We start from the raw sequence: 18,824 nt of genomic DNA, 5'->3' as shown, positions 1-18,824 counted from the left end.
GGTACTGATATGGTAAACTGGAGAAGGGAGAGTGGGAGGGAGAACAAGAATATCTCCCAATATGCACCGGAAATGATAGAGAAATCAAATGTTGATGCCGAACCCACCACCGGTCTTTGTCTTCTCTGATGAGGAGGATCTTTGTGGAAAAACACAGCCAAGGAAGGCTAGACCTGATGCAGACAACAATGCAGGAGAGAGAATTACTAAAAATGCAGGTGAGGAGAGAGAAAAACTAAAAGCGCAGGCTGCAGGAGAGAAGACAACAAACGCAGGCAATGGAGAGAGAGAATCTGCTATGACATGCTGAGGAGAGAAAAAATCTGCTAACAGGCTGAGGAGAGAGAAAAACAGCAGCAATACCAGGGAGGAGAGAGAAAATCTGCTGCGATAGGCTGAGGAGAGAGAAAAACAGCAGCCAGGTTGCAGAGAACAGCCGCCAGCAGCAAGGAGGTGGAGGTGGCAGCAGCAGCCCTGAACGCAAGCTGGAAAACAGCAAACGCAGGAGGGAGCAACCGCCAGTTAGGATGTTGATGCAGCAGAAGAAGAGAAGTGGATATTGAACCTGCCACCGGTTTTTGCTTAACTAGAGTGGAGGATCTTTGCCACTCCAACTCTGATATCATGTCAAAAGATGACGTAGCAGCAAGATAATAGGGTTTGCAGGGAGGAACACAGAGTGAACTTGGCAAACATGGAGAAGAGGAGAAGAGAGAAGAAACTCTGATGAATGGAATGATGAAGTTCTGAATCATGGAGTGAATGTGATACAAGGGAACAAGGGTGCCATAGCACAAGGAAGATGATAAAGATAGCCACGAACCACGAACCGCAATGTCCTCCTGAAGGGGTGTGAGGGCAGTGGAGAGGCTGGAGAGAAGAGGTGACGGACTAAATGAATCAGCCGTAAAGAATGAGTGACAAAGGCAGCCTATAAATAGGCAAGAGACTATCTAGGGTGGCACCCGAAGGGAGAGCGTCAGCTGTCTAGGGTGGCGCCACACTGTGGGCACACAGCCCCTTTTTGCAACTATCCACTGTGAAACCCTAAACGCAAAATGCGAAACCCTAAAAACAAAACGCAAAACGCAAACTACATATGAAGGGTTTCTCAACATGTGGTAGCCAAGATATAGAAGTCGTGGATTACACTGACTCAGATTATATAGGACATGCAGGCAGTAGAAAGTCCACCTCTAGGTATGTCTTTACCTATTAGCTTTATTTATCCTCATATATGAACACATGTTATTGTGTGTAAAAGTATGTGTTTAGATGTCAATACCTTTTATACCACTTAGCATTAAATAAGGGTCAAAGGTGTAGGTGGATACCTCAGCCTATATATTCAGGGCCTATCACTTATACTTTCATCCCTCATATCTCATCTATCATTATCAATCTATTTCTTTCAATTTGTGTATAGCTCTCTCTTCTTCCTTTTTTTCACAAAAGGTAATTGTATTAATTACGAAAAAAAGATACAAGTTTATTTGATTACAAGATACACGATGACACTAAGCCATCAAATGTAAAGACCCAGTACTAAACTACAAAAGAGTTACAAAAGTCATGGCAAAGACGTAGAGGAAATTGCCATATGCCAGGGAAGTAAGTCCTCCCGAGGGAGTAAGCCAGAATGCCGAATTAGATCTATCTGCCAATGCAAGAGACCTTTAAGCCTCACAATATGTGCCGAGACATTAGAGGCCGAATCAAAAAGAAAGGCATTCCGAGTGGTCCAATTGTGCCAGCATCCCCAGTATCTAAGAAAGTGAAACAAGATCTTCATATACGACTGTGCCGGTGTGGGGTATTTTGGTTGTACAAAAACCCAATCAAAAGGGCTTAGCGAGAAGCCAACCACTACTCGCCAAACCATTGACAAGAGCGACTGGATATTCTTAGCGAGAGGGCACGAAATAAATCGACGACGGGCCGATTCCACAGTAGTGGTGCAAAAGAGACAATGGCCGTTAGAGATTCGACGCTTGGAAAGGGCCGAAGCAAGCGGAAGACCACCAATCATTACCCTCCAAAGAAAGACCTTGCATTTGAAAGGTGTCTTATTCAACCAGCCCTCCATCACAGTTGTCTTCCACCATGACTGAGATTTCCGCAATCCCCATACAGTATTTAGCTTTAGTAACTAGCCATTGATGGTCTTTAATCAGAAGATGATACACCTGGTTAGCTGAGGCCTTTTCCAAATTCAACCGACCCGCAAGGTCCCAGTCCTGCCAAGGACAATCCAAAGCAAGGGCAGGAAAGGGTTGCCTACTCTGGAGCACTGACAAAAACTGTTCCCATAAATCACAGCATCCACGAGGAATTCTGAAAAGCCGTCTGGCTGTACAAAAGGATATCAAGACGTTACGACTCGCAAGGGTGGCATCTGCAAAACTGAAGTCAAGCCCAAACATGTCATGCGATTAAATTTTGGCCTGAGCTCATGTTTGCCTTCCCAAGAAAGCAATCGCAAGGCTGCCAACAATTCCAGTTGAAAAGAGTTAGTATGTAAGCGGTCCTTTACTGGATGCCAACACACCTTCTGGAGAACCAATTTCCAGGAGCAGACTAAATGAGCAAGCAGGGATGAGGAAGGACTAGAAAACCGAGAGTCTGCATTAAGAACATGCCACCAGGAGCTCCGAATTTGTGTATTACCATGCAGAAGCCCGTGATCCTCAAGAAAATAATGGGCTATAACGACCCACGGGTGATGATCCACGCACATGGCACGAAAAAGAGACCAACGAAGTGCCAACATATGAGTTTCGGCATCCAAAATAGCCCCACCACCCATACGTTTGGGGGTACATGTATGCGACCAAGAAATCCATGAAATGCCTGCCTGCAAGGAATCCTTTTTCCATAACATGAAACGAATGTGCTGAGTGAGAGCATTCAAAGTAGTAGTAGTCCAAGGCAGCAATGGCAAGAAATATGTGAGCATTGGCAACATAATTGTCTGAGCCACTTTGAGACGAACATGGAAGGGCCAAGCCTGCGACTTCCAGTACAGAAACTTAGCTGCCAATTTCTGTGAAATGCACTCGAGAAGTTGCTTTGGCCGAACATCAACACCCAAAGGGTACCCAAGATGCCTAACAATGGAACCACGGGGAATAACCTGTCCCTGCCAGCCCAATGACTATAAACCGGACTCCGTACAACTGAGAATGGCTGATTTGAAAGCATTGATATGAAGACTAGAAGCATGACCAAAGAGCGTCCAAACATCTAATGCTTTGCAAAGATTGTCCTTGTCTGCACGCAAAATCATAAAGCTGTCATCAGCTAAAGATTGAGTAATGAAGTGCTGTCCAAAAGGAAGGGACAATCCAGCCAACTGAGTAGAAGCTGCCATAGAAGATAACATCGAAAGAACCGGTTGAGTCGCAAGGGCAAAGAAGAGAGGACTCAAAGGGCAACCTTGTCTCACAGAGCGTACAAGGACAAACGGCTCGGTAACACCACCATTAAGCATAACTCGCGAAGAATCCGCAGTACTAATAGTGTAGATCAAGCGGGACATCTGAGTACCAAAGCCCATAGTAGACATAAGTTCTGCAATGAACGACCAGTCTAAATAATCAAAAGCCTTTTCTAGATCTAATTGAATCAATACCACTTGCTGATCAGAGTGCCTTGCATAGTCAATAGCCATTTGCACATTTAAGATATTGTGCAATATGTTTTGGCCCTTAATGAAACCATATTGAAGAGGATGCACAATGGCCGAAAGATGCTTGTGGAGCCGATTCGCCATCACTTTGGAAAAGATTTTATACATCGAACCCATCAAAGAAATTGGTCTCCAATGTTTCAACATTGACGGCGAAGGGACTTTTGGAAGCAGTTTGATAAGACCTTCTTTCCATGAGGAAGGCATGAGCCCCGTTTCCCAAACCTGCTGAAAGATAGCCGTTAATGGTTTCACCAGTTGGGTAGCAGAAATCTCAAAGAATTCATTGGTGAGACCATCCTAACTGACGGAGCATCACACACCATATCTTCCATGGGCAGCGCAACATGCTCAGCATCTGAAGTCTGGTGCTTCTCTGGGCATTCGGCCATAAAATGCCCCAATTTACCACACGAAAAGCGATGTCCTGCAAAGTTGTCCCATTTCAAACGAAAGTGCAAAGGATGCATGCCAGAGCAATTAAGACGTAACCAAGCAGGCCTTTTCCTAGCAGTGTCTCATAACATACACAAATGGTTATGATTCATGGCCCTTAGGCTCGGGGGGACCAGAACAGTACCCACAGCGGCCATGGCATCCTTTAACAATGGCCAATAGACAGCCAGACAATTTTCCACTTCAACCCACACAGGGCATTCACGTTGAAGCAGGCGCTGAAAATCTGCCATTGGGCGCCATGGCACAACATGGACCAAACGGCGATCAAAGAACAATGGCAGTTTAGACAGGAGATCAGCATGGTGCTTCTCAGATTTCAACAGCACCTCATAGAAGCCTCGGGGCCCAACAAAAATCTCCTCAACACACTCCCCTTGTAGTAGATTGTGCAGCCACTGGCGAATGTGGGAAAGGACTGGAATCCTGCCAGTGAAGAAGAGTATAACAGCACGGTCATAAAACACCGAAAATGAGCGCAAGACATTTTTCGGGTCCACCGTGGCTTCCAGCAAATCTTCAGTTCCAGAGTCAGAAAAAGCTTCATGATTATGTTGGACATAATCGCCAAGCAAAGTGTTGGCAAACTCCAACAAATGCTCCCAGTCAACATCCTGAGAATCCACAGAATCAAAGGCAACCTGAGCATAAGAACGTTCCTGATGATCCATTGTCGCTCCGGAAGTATGCTTGGTGCGTTTGCCCACAGGCTGGAAATCAGGACCAGGGGGCATCTCCTCTGTGCAAGGAACCATATCCTTTGGTTCCTCTGTATCAGAATCCGGACCAAGGGCTGCCACCATTTGATCGATAAAAGCCATATCCAGACCAGCCATGTTGAATCACCACTTGTGCAGGTCAGAGGTAGAGCCAAGAGCTCAAGCGGCAGGCAGCTGAGATGCAAACGGGTGGCTCACAGGTCGCAGTCCCACAGGGGCGCAGCGTTATGCACACACGCCTTCGTCACACGAGCAGCACACGTGCAGGCGCAGGCTCGCACTTTCTCTCTCTCGCTTGCGATCCAGGGCAACCCCAGAAGGAAGGTCGCAGCCAGTAAGCAGCAGGGGTCGACGGGGTAGTCACACGACGACCAACACGTGGAACATTGTGGCGAATGGGCAGAATGGACCCGGCAGATGCCTGAGGGGAGAACTCAGGCAGGGCGCAGCTCTCTCTGATAGGCGACGGCAGGGTTAGGGGGGTTAACAGGCGACAGCAGGGTTAGGATTAACAGGCGACGCAGGGCGGACAAGAGGACAGGAGACAGCCCACAAGGCCCAGATCTAACGGCGGCAGGGACCTTGACACACAGGGCTGACGGGCAACGACCACACGCAGGACGCGCAAGTCAGACGACCGGCGGCAGGGCGGAATCCACCATCGCGTGCTCCCTCGCCATCGTGTATAGCTCTGTGTGTGTGTGTGTGTGTGTGTGTGTGTGTGTGTGTGCGCATGGAGTTCCATCCGCTATAAACTGCTGGTCCATCTTTATGAGCTCCATGCCTAACAATGGTATCAGAGCCAATCACAACTGGCAATGTTGCCTTCAAACGGAAGATCCAACCACCTGAAGGTGTCATTCACCTACTGCCACATCTTCAGCCCATTACATCTTATGTGCACCCCAAGCTGCCACTCCAGTTCAGCAAGAAGAAGAAGAAGAAGAAGAAGAAGAAGAAGAAGAAGAAGGAGGAGGAGGAGAGGAGGCACTATCCTATCCATCAAGCCCATGTCTGTCTGCCCCCAAATCCGTCAGTCCCATTGCTCACACCCTGCCGTGATGTGCTGCTGAGCTGAAAATGACACATCTCCCCTAGTCTACCCATGTGCCCTGCACTCTGGAGGCGTACCAGTCTGCCCTGATAGGTGCCCCATCAACAAGCAGCTCCCAAGCTGACATCAACCTGCCCATTAGATCTGTCTCGTCACAAGCAAAGCACGTAAAGTTTCAATTAAACTTTAGTTAATTTCAGTTCAAACCTGTGCTTCTTAGGGGCTGTTTACACGAAATTGGGGATTTCAATTTTTTTGTCAAACTTTCACAAATTTTATCAATAAAATTTGGGGCTTTATACATCAGCCAACAAATCCGACTTCAAATCACTTGAATTTACCCAAACTTATCCCTTCTTGTTTGCCCCTTCAAATTTCTCAAAAATTTCATCACAAAATTTGAGCCTTTTCAATCTAAGCCCTCTATATGGCATCTACCATCAGAATATCAAGATATTGCATCACAATTGAAAATTTATTAAGTGTCAAGTTTTCCATTTGGAAGACAAAGATTCAACTCATACTTATGCAAGAGGGCGCATGGAGAGTTGCGTCCCCTAACGAGCCAAAGCACATTCAAGGCAACCCATAACTTCATCAAGAATGACTCGAGAAGAGCAAAAGTGCGCTCACCATCATCGGGCTCGGCCTCTCTGACAACCTTCTTCATCACCTTGATCTTACAAAAATGGAAAAAGCGGTATAGGACATCCTTCAAGCCACATTGGAGGAGATATTAATAATTCCAAATTTTTTGTGAAAATGCAAGTCTTTAGTATCTCCTACAGTCCTTCAGAGACTCTTAAGTAGCATCTCAATCATCAAGTCTTCTTTACCAACAATTGACCACTCTCAATAGCTATTTGGATGATGATGATAAAAAGGTTGTACTTAATAGCTTGATGAAAGAAGCACAATTCTATGAAACTGCAACAACTCTCAAGGTTGCTCGAGAGATGAAATATGAAGAAATGGTTTCACCATCCTTTTGGATGACGAAAGGGGTAACAAAGATCTTGACATAGCACCGGCAACCTTCTACACCAAGAAACAACTACCCAAGTGTTGATATTGCAAGTATATTGGCCACATTGTTGGCCAATGCTACAAAAAAAAAGACAAGCAACAAGGCAAGCAACACTCCCAATATACCACAGCAAATACCTTATCTAATAGTGACATTGATGAGCTACCTACCACTTTTGACAAAGCCCTTAATGTATCTATTCAATCATTCTCTCTTGGTATGATGAACCCTATCAATATGCATTTTGAATAAGATCATAAATGAATAAATGAATAATGTGTTTTGGAATTAGACATTGACCGTGCCAATGCATGTGTTAACACCTTTCCAAACACATCCATTTATTGTGTGGGATATCCTTTTATGATTCTATTAGGAGCTATATTTAGGAGGGATTGTAACCACTACATGCGTGACCTCTCAGTTGATTCCAAAAGCTATACCCATGTATTTAACCTCTAGTCATGTACCCAATGCCTTTGAGCCACACTAGCTTTTAATCGGCCTCTGAGCCCTCCACGCACACCTCTAAACCATGTCTTACTTCGGGTTCCTAAGCTTCTCCGTAGACCATGTCATCCTCAGGTTGCACTTCTCTCAATTATGTATCTCCTTTTCTAGAAGATTAGACACTACCTCGTGGAGTTAAGACCTTCTCTTTTCCTTTTTCATATGTTTCATGTCACAAGTATAGTCATCCATGACCCGAAGGGGGATTTGTTAGCTTCATTTATCCCCGTGTGTAGACACATATTATTGTCTGTAAAAGTGGAGGACAACACTCCTACTACTAGCCTTTCTTGTATATATCACTCATTGAGTGTTGAGCTAAAAATCATTGGCCTTAATTAAATAGCCCAAAACCCAAGTTAATTAATGAATTTAAACCTTTTATTGAAAAGAAACACATTACTAAAGAGTTTCAATGGCCCACATGCAAACCCTAAATTGGAAGGCCCCAAACTTTCTATCAATAGACAAGCTACCCTCCCATTTAGTCAATCTCGTTTTTGCAGTTTGCAGTTCCTGAAGCTTTACTGTCCACACACCCTTCACAAAGGATATCTTAGCCGGAGCTGCCCATCATCATCTCCTACCATTTGGTGCCTGTCCACCAGCCCTCCTTCATAGTCTATTGCCCTATCCAGAATTGCAGACAGAGCAGCAAGGCAACAAAAAGTCAGAGTTGGGTGGGTTGAACAGGCTATAGCTTTTGGTCTGGACATGGAGGAAAAAGACATGCTGCCTGCCATGTACACATTTAGAGCCAGTGGTTAAACACAGCAAGCATGCTGCAGATGACAATATGCAGGGTATTCACAGCTCATCTTCACATGTGCCTCAAGTGCAATCATATGCTCAAGCTGCTAGTCAAATGGATTACTCTTAGGGGTTGGATTGGAAACATTTACTATACTTTCCAAACACTCTGCTTAGAGAATAAGTGGAGCACATTCAACATAATCTCTCAAACTTTGATGAGGAGGATGTCTTAGATACACATGTAGATACCAAAAAGGTGTTATGATGTTTCTCCTCTTTCCATGAGCGAGGTTATTCTATTCTTTGCTACCAGAATCCCCATGGCGTCTTGGATTTGTCAATGGTTGCAAATCATTTTGCAAGAGGATTGCATGGAAGAAATATTCATGGGTCCTCAAGGCCTTTATGAGGTCATGCTGAAATCATCTCATAACTGTGAAATTCTTGTGGGTTAAAATACCTATGTTCTTTGATAGGCAACTGGTTCATGTTGTTCCTTGGCAATCAATGGTGCATTTTCAGCAATTGCTCAAGTAAGAATATCCCCATTTGGGTGGAGGTTGAGGGCTGAAGGAGTTGAGTACGCAATGGAGTGCGAGATCAAGGTGTTAGCTGAAGAGCAGAGCTTAGCTGAGAGTTAGGGGGAGTGAACGCAGAGATAGGCGTACCATTGTGATGGTACACAAAGAATAAAAGAATGTATTTATATGTTAGGGGTACATTAAGGGTTTGTTCACACCCGTAAGACTATACACAGAAACGAAGGGACTTTACACCCAACAACCTTCCACTTAAAGGCCCTAAGTGATACCTTTAAGCTAACCAACTCCCACTAAACGAATGCAATGCTCATGCTGAGCCTTTGCAAGACACTTAGTGAGAACATCTGCAAGGTTATCTTGGGTTTTGACCTTAGTCAGTGTGACAAGACCATCATCCAAGACCTGTCAAATAAAGTGATACCAAACATCTATGTGTTTGATACATGCATGTAACATGGCATTCTTAGCCAGACATACTACACTCTGGCTATCACAACCAAGCATTGGAGTACGTGAAGAAAGACCAAAATCCTTGACCAAACGGCCAAGCCAAATAGCTTCCTTAGAAGCTTCAGTGGCTGAAATATATTCAGCTTTTGTAGTACTCAGTGCCACAATTTTTCGCAATCTTGAACACCAAGAGATAGTGCCACCAGCCAAAGTAAAAACATACCCACTAGTAGATTTCCTAGTATCAAGATCTCCTGCCATGTCTGAATCGCAAAATCCTTGCAACTCTAGTGTACCCTTACCATAGCATATACACTTTTCTTGTGTACCTTTCAAGTATCTGAAGATACATTTCACTGCTTCCCAATGTGGCTTGCCAGGGTTAGACATAAATCTGCTAACAACTCCCACTGCATGAGCAATGACAGGGCGAGTTGCAACCATGGCATACATCAAAGATCCGCAAGCTGATGCATAAGGTATATCCATCATGGTACTAGCATTCGCATCATCCTTAGGGCAATCAGATTTGCTAAGCTTTGTATGTGGCAGTAAAGGCACACCAAGAGGCTTAGCATCAGCCATATTAAACCTGTCAAGTACTTTGCTGATGTACTTGTCCTATGACAGAAACAACAAATGCTGCCCTCTGTCTTTTTTTTTCGTAAAAGGTAATTGTATTAATTACGAAAAAAATACAAGATTACTGGATTACAAGATACATGATGATACAAATGCTGCCCTCTGTCTCTTTTAATGCGCATGTCCAAAATGTGTTTAGCTGTCCCCAAATCTTTCATGGAGAAAACTGAACTCAAATGCCTTTTAAGAGCATTCAAAGTACTCTTATGCTGTCTTGCAATCAACATGTCATCCACATAAAACCAGCACAATAAGGCTTCCATCATCAGCCTTTTTAGTGTATATGCAGTGATCTGCATGACTGCGTTTAAATCCATGGCTAAGCATAAAGGTATCAATTTTTTTGTACCATTGTCTAGGGGCTTGTTTCAGCCCATATAAGCTGCGCTTCAGCTTACAAACCAAATGCTCTTTTCTTGGAATAACAAATCCTTCTGGCTGCTTCATATACAGCTCTTCATCCAAGTCAACATGAAGAAAGGCAGTCTTAACATCCATTTGATCCAACTCTAAATCCAAGGATGCGGTGAGAGCAAACAAAACACAGAGCGTAGTCATCTTCACCACTAGTGAAAAGACCTCTTGGAAGTCTGCCTTCCTTCTATGTATAGCCCTTAGCAATGAGTCATGCCTTGTACTTGGGCTTCCCATCAATACATTTCACTTTGTAAACCCATTTATTATGGATAGCTTTCCTATCCTTGGGCAAAGGTACAAGCTCCATGTGTTATTTGCATATAGAGACTTCATCTCTTCCTGCATAGCAAGCTCCCACTTTCTCTTGTTTTCACATGACTGTGCCTCTTTAAATTCAAAGGCTCACCCTCATCAGTCAACAAAATGCAATCCAAAGATGGCTGAAACCTCTCTGGCTGCCTTCCAACACGTGTAGACCGTCTTATCCAATAATCTATATTATCATGCAGTGGGCCTACATCCTGAGAAACGTGCACACCATCACCAAGTGGTTGATTTTCAACACTTTCTTGCTGCTGTAATCTGTTTTCAGCATGTTCTTCTTGCTATCCTATTTCATCCTGTGCATCTATTTGATGTCCATGATCTTCTGGCTGTAGTACAATAGGTTGCTGCTCATTTTCAGCATCAAAAGGGACAGAACTTTCAGCTAATGGCTGCTGAATGGTTGCCTGTTCATGCTGAATTTTGACCTTCTTTTTGTCAAGATCACCATGTGTAGCATTTTTCAGCAACTTTGCCTCATTAAATACTACGTCTCGGCTGTGTACTATCTTCCTACCCTGAGGAAGCCAAACTCTATAACCCATCTCTCCCTCATCTCCATATCCCATGAAGATGCCCTTGATGGATTTCATGTCTAGTTTGGTCCTCTGTTCTACAGGTACACGCACAAAGGCATCACAACCAAAGACACGCAAATGGTCATATGACGCAGGTTTGCCAAACCAAACCTCTTCACGAATGCCATTTTCCAATGCACAATTGGGAGAGCAATTGCATACATGAACTGCAGTTTCAAGAGCCTCTCCCCAAAATTGTTGTGGGAGATTAGCTGTGGATAGCATGCATCTAACTCTCTCACAAAGTGTGCGGTTAAATCTTTCACCCACGCCATTTGATGCAGGATTATAAAGGGTTGTCAACTCCCTCTTAATGCCATGCATCTCACAAAACTTGTTAAATTCATTTGAGACATACTCACCCCCATTATCTGTTCTTATGGCTTTCAACTTAAGCCCTTTTTGTGTGGTAACAAAAGCATAAAACTTTTTAAAAGTATCCAACACTTTCTTTTTGCTTTTAAGTACATACACCCATGACTTTCTACTGAAACGGGGTGTGGACAGCAAATATATGGCACCTGCAAACTGCAAAAATGGGATTGGGCTGAGTGGTGGGCAGCTGTTGAGCTAAAAATGCATTAGCTACACTTAAACAGCCCCAAACTGCAAAAATGGGATTGGGCTGAGTGGTGGGTAGCTGTTGAGCTAAAAATGCATTAGCTACACTTAAACAGCCCCAAAACACACTTAATTAAGGAAGAAACCTTGTTTATTTAAAAAGAAATGTGTTCCTAGAGAGTGTCTGTACCCCATAAGCACAAACCCACTTGGGAGGGCCCAAACTTTCAATAAATAGGTATGTTGCCCTCTATTCAGCCTTCATCTCGTTTTTGCGGATTTCAAGTATTTCAGCTTCCCACACCCCAGATGCGGAGCACATCGCGGTCCAAGCTGGCCATTGTTGTCTACAACAGTATGGTGCCTATTTCTAGTCTACCACATGTTGTTCGAAGCTGATTTCAGCATGCTGATTGCTGCCGCTGATTTTTCTTGCGTTTTTAGTTTCTCCCTTTCCTACAGCCTGTATTTGCTGTTTTCTCTCTCCTGCAACCAGCGTTTTTAGTCTTTCTCTCTCCTCAGTTGCATTTTTAATATTTCTCTCTCCTACATTACTATCTACATCAGATCCAACCTTCCTTGGCTGCGTTTGCTGGTGTTCGACATTCGGAGGCTGCCCTACTGCGATTCAGGATCTGTTCGAAGTACGACATACTCCCCAACTCATTACCCCTACCCTAATCCTTGAGATACAGGAGTTCGAGGTACAATATTCATTCTCTACATAGTGTGTTTGCTGCATGAGCATTGCATATTCAATAGACATATTACTTCATTCATTCTCTATGTTCCTTGTCTTTGAGTTACCCTAACCCTAACTGTGTCCTATCAGTCTGTGCTTTATCATGCGGTGTTATTTGTGTTTCTGTGTTAGGGCATTTCTTCACATGGTATCAGAGCCGAGTTCTCTGAGAGAAACCTAGGCCTTGATCTTAAAGCTCTACACAAGAAGTAAGAACAATAGAAGGGCAGATGACTTCGAACACTACTTCCGCACCACTTCTCACATTCGAGCTAAATCCATCGAGGAACGAGTCGGAGTGGGCCTCACAACTTGCTTCACAAGCTCCTGACATGGCTGAATAGGCATTGGACTACCATGGAGTTCCACGACCTTACGAGATCACTACAGCTAAGTACAATCTCATTTTGATACATAAGGCCCAGCAGCAGATAGAATGTAAGTCTAAATTTCACCCTTAAGATTCAGTGCACCAATCTAGTGGCCATGCAGGAAGGGCAGAATCTCCACTTAGGATTGGCCATCAGCAAGTGAAAACTGACATAGAGTACACTCCATTGCCTTCATACTTATTCTCTCCAGTGCCAGATATGTCTACCATTTCAAATTTTGTTAACAATGATTCCCCTTCTCCTATTGGTATGGATGATTTTCATGATGAAGGACGTATGCAAAACAATTTCTGGTTTATGAGTAATGAGGAAGACAGATATTTCTTTATGAACTGAAGACTAGGTAAGCAATTGAAACAAGAAACTGTGAGTACTCCTTCCCTTTCTTTTCCTTTAAATAATTTTGTTTTCAAAGGTCAAAATGAAGCAGGTGCATCTTCATTATCATTATTTTAATTTAATGCAATTAATGGACAAAAGAAACCCACATACACCTATCACAAATCCATTCAATCTCCCTCCCATCCCACCATCTTATTCCACTCCCACATCCTTTCAGCCTCCATTAAGTGCACTGCATGTTGCCTCTCATGTAGGATCACATGTGTTTTCATCCACCACACCGGGGGGTTCTTCAAACTTAGGCACAACCGTTAGGACCTCATCTCTTCCTCATCCGCGTGGTGTTCCACATTTTCCTCACATCTTTCGGGATCATTGCAGCCTGGGTATTCCCCCCATTCTCTCCCAAGTGTGGATCAGTTTTGGTAACACAATTTGCATCCATGGCATTACCTAGTGAACCCTCTAGTCATTATGATGTGTCCCGGCCAACATTTGGACAGGGCTTATGTGTCCCAATGCCTCCACCTCTACTGGCACCTTATGGAAACATCCATATTCCTGTCCTCTAACAATCAGGTCACATTGTTTCTTAACAAACTGCCGCGTAAATACTTCAATTTTGTGCAGCAAGTGGTTTCTCTGCCCAATTTACCCACATTCTATAAATTTGAATGGTAGCTATTGTATTATGCACAACTCTTTGATCAGTTTCATAGAAATAATCTCTCAGAGGGAGCTTTTGTTGCTCATTCTCAAAAAGGTCAACAAGAGAAGGTAAACCAAATCAAACTTCAAATCAAAATCAAAATTAAAATCAAACTCAAGCAAGGGAATCATAAGGAAACTCCTAGTCTCAACTCAAACTCGGGTGGCAGAATGTACCTAAGAAGAATAGGTATTGTCAACATTGTCAAAATGCTGGCCATTTTGACGAGAAGTGTCGATCAAAGGCAAGAGGCACAGCACCAAAACCCCAAGTCACAAACCCCTGCCCCTCAATCAAGCAACCCCCATCAAGGGAGACGGGGTAATGGCAAGGGGCAATGAAAACGTCAAACCCACACTGCCACTGGTCAGCCATCTCAATCCACAGAGACCACATCTGTGAGTTGCTTTCCGACGAGGTTACCGCAGAGACCCACTCATCACAATCAAGCACATCACTACCTGTTTGGATTATGGACAATGAAGCTACACATCACATGACTCCTATAGCGGACATCTTTCGTACCTAAGCCCCTGCAACTGGACGGTGGATCCGCGTAGGAAACAACTCCTCTGTCAAGATCCAAGCTTAAGGTTGCATTAGTTTTGCCACTAACAAGGATTTGGATCTAGCTTTGCTAGACAATGTATACTATGTCCCTCAACGGGGAGTAAACTTGTTATCTGTTCAGCAGCTTTGTTGGTTGGAGCAAGCAATTTTCTTTACAACGACCACAATCAAGGTCCTTGACTCTCAGAATGATTTAGTGATTGCTCACTATGAGCCACAGCCTAATGGCCTATACCACATAACCCATTTTCTTACTGAGCCGACAATCAAGGGCTCCGTGTTCCCACATAACCCATTTTCTTACTGAGCCGACAATCAAGGGCTCCGTGTTCCACAGCTTCCGAGTATTAGCCTCATCTCGAGAGCCTGTGAACAATGAGCATCTTTGGCATTTTCACCTAGGGCATCTTGGCTATGACTCTCTTTATGGGTTGTCTTGCCGTGAGATGATTGAGGACCTTCCTCGCCTAAAGCTAACTCAAGATGTCTGTAGAGCATGTCACCTTGGGAAGTAGCACCATACCCCATTTTCTCAGCAGTCTACACATAGAGCTAAGACGCCTCTTAGATTGATTCACGTTAATCTTTGTGGGCCCATATCCACTACTGCTTTGAACAGTGCGTTGTACTTCTTTTTGATAGTGGATGATCATTCGAGATACATGTGGGTGTACTTCCTCAAGCATAAGTTCAATGCTTTCACATATTTCTCTACTTGGGTGATGTTGGTTCATAACCAGACGGGTCATCGTGTTGCTTGCATGTGTGATAGCAATGGTGAGTTCATCTCCCACGAGTTTTTCGAGTTTCTATAACACCATGGCATCTCTCACCAACTCACCTCTACCAACTCCCCCTCTCTGAATGGAGTCATAGAGCATTGGAACCAGATAGTCATGGAAATGGCACGCTCTATGCTATTCGCAGCAGAGCTCCCTGAGCGCCTTTGGGTTGAGGTTGCTAACACTGCGATACACATCCTCAAACGATGCCTGACTCAGCTCTTCCTCTGAAGACCCCATACGAGGCATTCTTTGGCTCTCAACCTGTCATATCCCACTTCAGAGTCTTCGGGTGTCGTACATGCTTGATGATAAAATAGGGAAACTTCTTTGGTTAATTCATACTAGGCCAAACTTAGCTTACTCAGTCAGTATTCTCAATCAATATTTCACAACACCTAGGATGTCACATTAGATTGCATGTCTTCGTATATTGCGTTATTTACAATGTACTTATTCTTATGGTGTCACTAATGGTTCAAGCTAATGTTTGCAAGGGTACACTAATTCTAATTGGGTAGGAGATCCTGACATCCGACATTCCCATGGCGGCTCTCTCGTCACCTTGGGCACAGCTCCCATTTCTTGGTCCAGCCATAAGCAAGAGACGATGACGGCTTCCACAGTTGAGGCTGAGTATAAGGCTCTCTTTGATGGCACCACCGAGGCCATCTACCTGAGGAGCTTACTCACAGCGCTTCACTTCCCTTGTGACTCTCCCACTGTTGTCTACTGCAAGACAACCGGAGTGCCATTGCCCTTACAGACAATCCGATCATCATACCACAGGCATGACATGTGGAAGTCCACTTTCGCTTTTACAGAGAGCAGGTTGAGCTAGGCGACTAGAATTTTGTGCCTTCATCAAACAATTTTGCAGACATTTTGAGCAAAACAAGGCCATCTACCTAAGGAGCTTACTCCCGGCGCTTCACTTTCCTTGGGACTCTCCCACTGTTGTCTACTGCAAGACAACCAAAGTGTCACTGCCCTTGCAAACAATCTGAGCATCATACCATGAGCACTACATTTGGAGTCCACTTCCACTTTTCCAAAGAGCACATTGAGCTAGGCACTATCCGCCTAGAGTTTGTGCCTTCATCAAACAATTTTGCAGACATTTTGACCAAAGCGGTCAACCAGCTGGTTGTTCAATATCTTTTACCCACGATCGGCTTGGATACACCCTCCCCTACTTCTTCAAATTGATGGGGAGAGGGTGCTTCCCTCTTGCTTTCCCTTCCAATTTAAGAGGGGGCGGCTACTTCTCTTAATAGTGACTGTGATGATGCTTACAGTTTTTAGACATTCATTCATTCATTTATTCTTTGGGTATTTGTAACTTTATCTGCATTGTTAGGATGACACGATTGTAAAAGGGCACTTGAGCAAGTGAACAATTTTCCTGCGAGGGCATTGTCCAAGTGGCACAGTTGCATTGCATTTTGCGTGAGCATAACATTTTGCATCTCCCTTTGCATTACCCCATGCATTGGTATTTTCTTCATGTAAACATGCATCTATGTGCATTTATCCCTTTTCGGTCTTTTGGAATGGTTGACTCTGGAACCACCATATTCGTTGCATTGCACATGGCAATCTCCAAGGCAGTTCTCCCTAGCTTGCTTGCTTGTCTTGCTTGCTTCCCATATTTGCTATATTTGTGTCATCCACATCTTAGCCAGTTTCCTTGTTCATTGACACTTAGTAATGGTAGGCATAGTCTACTTATTTTGTGAAGGTCTTGGGTCTGACCATCCCTTATCACTCTGCATTTCACTATCTCCTCTCTCTCTCTCTCTTCTCTCTGTGTTCACTCTGTCTGTATATTTCCACACTCCTATAAAGCATACTACGCTTTCGCATCGCTGCACTCTAACATGGTATCAGAGTGGTGAAATCAGACGGACAGATTGAAGAACCTACCTGAAGAGGAGATTTCAGTGCGACACAAGGCTGCATTTTCAGCATTCGAGGGTGAGCGGGAGGGCTGCGCATTGAAACAAGGCTAAAGCGAGTGTGGGCGTGCGGGAAAAGTGTCCAACTGGTGAATTTTCTGCAAGTTATTGCTGTCCGAAGGGGAGGAAGGCTGTATTTTAGGCCTTTCATTGCAGATTTTCCCTTTTCATCACCTCCGACTGCTGAAGAAGGTTCTAGAAGCGGAGGAAAGAGCCCTAGCAGGCTGCGTTTACACAGTCACAGGGGGCTGATTTTGCATTTGTGCAAGCATTGCAAGTAAACATGTCTACAGAGACTGATTTGGAGTTCTAGGCGATCATGGACAAGAAGATGCCTGTCCTACCGGCTCTTCCATCAAATCAAAAGCTGGATGGTGACAATTACCGCATCTGGCGGGTGATGATGTTGACCATTCTAGAGTCTTTTGGTTTGGCGGAGCTTGTGATGGAGGAGATTAACAAGCCCTCCGTATGAGATGAGTCCACACTCTCTTCCAATGGTCGTGCAGAGTTAACCAAGGCCCAGTCTCATTGGGACAAACTGAATGCCAGGATTCTTTCTTTTCTTTTTCTGTCCTACACTACAGCTAAGATAGCTCACATTGAGCACTTGACGATAGCTCAAGAGATATGGCTGGAGCTCGGAGATTTCTTGCATACCCTAACATAAGCCTTATACCTTTACAGCTTTACGCTTGAAAACAGTAAATACTACTGACATAATCCTTGCATCTCTACAGATTTGCACCTTCTATTCCTAAAAGCATACGCTTGCATACCTAGCAAGATTGCACCCTCACATTATCCTTTCGCTATCCTTGCATCCTTAGAGCTTTAGATATTGCATTCTTGAAAGCATACACTAGCAAGAGTGCACCCTCGCACAAGCTTGGCACCCTTACAGCTTTACATCTCTCGAAGGAGCAGACTGCCGACCCATATGCATGGTAGCGCCTGTACTACCTGAAAATAGGTGGGGGAAGATTGTTGTTGGCATTGCGCCGGTCCCCGAGAGGTTGTAGCACCAGTCGATCGTCCTCTTGCTTGAAAGGACTTAGTGCGCATGTGAAAGTGCATGTGGGTTGGGCAAAGTTTAAAAGGGATGTTGAAAGAACTTGGTGTAAATTTGTGGAGGTAGAAAGATAAAGGTAATGTTGTATGAGATTTCCTGTAAAGGTACAAGTGTATGAGATTTCTGTCATCCTTGCATCTTTATAGCTTAAGAGATTGTATTCCTAAAAGCATACACTAGCAAGAGTGCACCCTCTCGACCAAATGTATAACCGGATGACCCTGATGAAGAGGGTTTCTTTGGAGGTGCGGATGCGGACCTTGTCCATAAATAAGTCTTCTTCGCTTTGGGAACACATCAACCACCTTTGGCAGCTTCAGATGCAAGTTCAAAATGAAGGAAGCCTATTTCCTCCAAAGACATGGCAATCACTTTGTTCTCCTAGTTACCGTCATGATTCGGTACCTATTCCACTCTTATTGCATCAGGGCGGGAGTCGACTCTTCGGTGGGAAGAGTTGGTTCCTATGGTCTTTGACCAAGAGGAACAATTGAAGGCACAGGATGCTTCCAAATCGAAGGCTTTGGTTGGTCAAG

At 44.2% G+C, this 18,824-nt stretch overlaps 1 protein-coding gene across 4 annotated transcripts in view; it reads right to left on the bottom strand.

Annotated features, from left to right (window-relative positions):
* The window catches only part of LOC148013744 (rhamnogalacturonan I rhamnosyltransferase 1-like), a 46,193-nt gene that overhangs the window by 15,075 nt on the left and 12,294 nt on the right, over window positions 1-18,824 (bottom strand). Inside the window, exon 7 of one of the 4 annotated variants that reach the window (XM_087668607.1) lies at window positions 6,381-6,629. The exons of the other annotated variants lie outside the window; for them this stretch is intronic. Coding sequence (XP_087524733.1) covers window positions 6,396-6,629 — 234 coding nt within the window. The 3' untranslated portion in view covers window positions 6,381-6,395. Of the gene's footprint in view, window positions 1-6,380; window positions 6,630-18,824 lie in introns of those variants that run through there. 4 annotated transcript variants of the gene reach the window in all.

This window comes from Lygodium microphyllum, chromosome 26 (genome assembly GCF_053477565.2).
Source record: "Lygodium microphyllum isolate KBCC chromosome 26, Lygodium_microphyllum_v1.1.10, whole genome shotgun sequence".
NCBI classification, from domain to species: Eukaryota; Viridiplantae; Streptophyta; class Polypodiopsida; order Schizaeales; family Lygodiaceae; genus Lygodium; species Lygodium microphyllum.
This window is presented reverse-complemented; position numbering and strand designations above follow the sequence as displayed.